Raw genomic sequence first — 486 nt, forward strand, 5'->3', positions numbered from 1 at the left:
ACCCGCCCCAGCTCCTTCCAGACCACCCGGCATCTTACCCCGCCACCTCCAGAAGTAAACTCGGGAGGCTGATGCCCCGAGCGCTGCGAGCCGCCAGCTGCGCGTAGATCTGCGGCAGCTTGAGCGCGGCGCACACGGCCAGCGTGCTCCAGTTGCAAAACCATAAGAGTCCAGCCTCCATGCTGCGGCCCGGAGCGCGCGAGATGCAGAAGCGAGGAGAACTCGCTGTGCACTGTATTCAGTCCTTCCGCCTTCCCGCCCGCCTGGCCACGCCCTCATCTGCTCTGCAGGCCGGCTCTACGCCGCCTAGGGGCGGTAGCTAGTCCTGCCCCGCCCTGCTCCTCCAGATGCTGATTCATTTTTCCGCGTTCCACCCACCAGTGGTGAGCTGGGAGGCTGGGAAACGCCCAGACCCGCCAGCTTCCCAGGGGCTGGTTGGGCACGGGGCCTAAGGACACCCCTCTTGGGGTGGACCATTCAGTTTGG

General features: G+C 65.6%; 1 protein-coding gene across 3 annotated transcripts in view; it reads right to left on the reverse strand.

Moving 5' to 3' along the window:
- The window catches only part of Slc66a3 (solute carrier family 66 member 3), a 16,563-nt gene extending 16,295 nt beyond the window's left edge, over positions 1-268 (reverse strand). For 2 of the 3 annotated variants that reach the window (XM_029554576.1, XM_017802470.2), the window contains exon 1: positions 39-268. In XM_029554576.1, the coding sequence (XP_029410436.1) occupies positions 39-181 (143 nt within the window). In that variant the 5' untranslated portion in view covers positions 182-268. The remainder of the gene's footprint in view (positions 1-38) is intronic. The other variant, XM_029554577.1, reaches the window with a different exon arrangement.
- Between the last annotated feature and the right edge of the window lie 218 nt (positions 269-486).

This window comes from Nannospalax galili, unplaced genomic scaffold (assembly GCF_000622305.1).
Source record: "Nannospalax galili isolate Female #2095 unplaced genomic scaffold, S.galili_v1.0 scaffold100, whole genome shotgun sequence".
Classification (NCBI taxonomy): Eukaryota; Metazoa; Chordata; class Mammalia; order Rodentia; family Spalacidae; genus Nannospalax; species Nannospalax galili.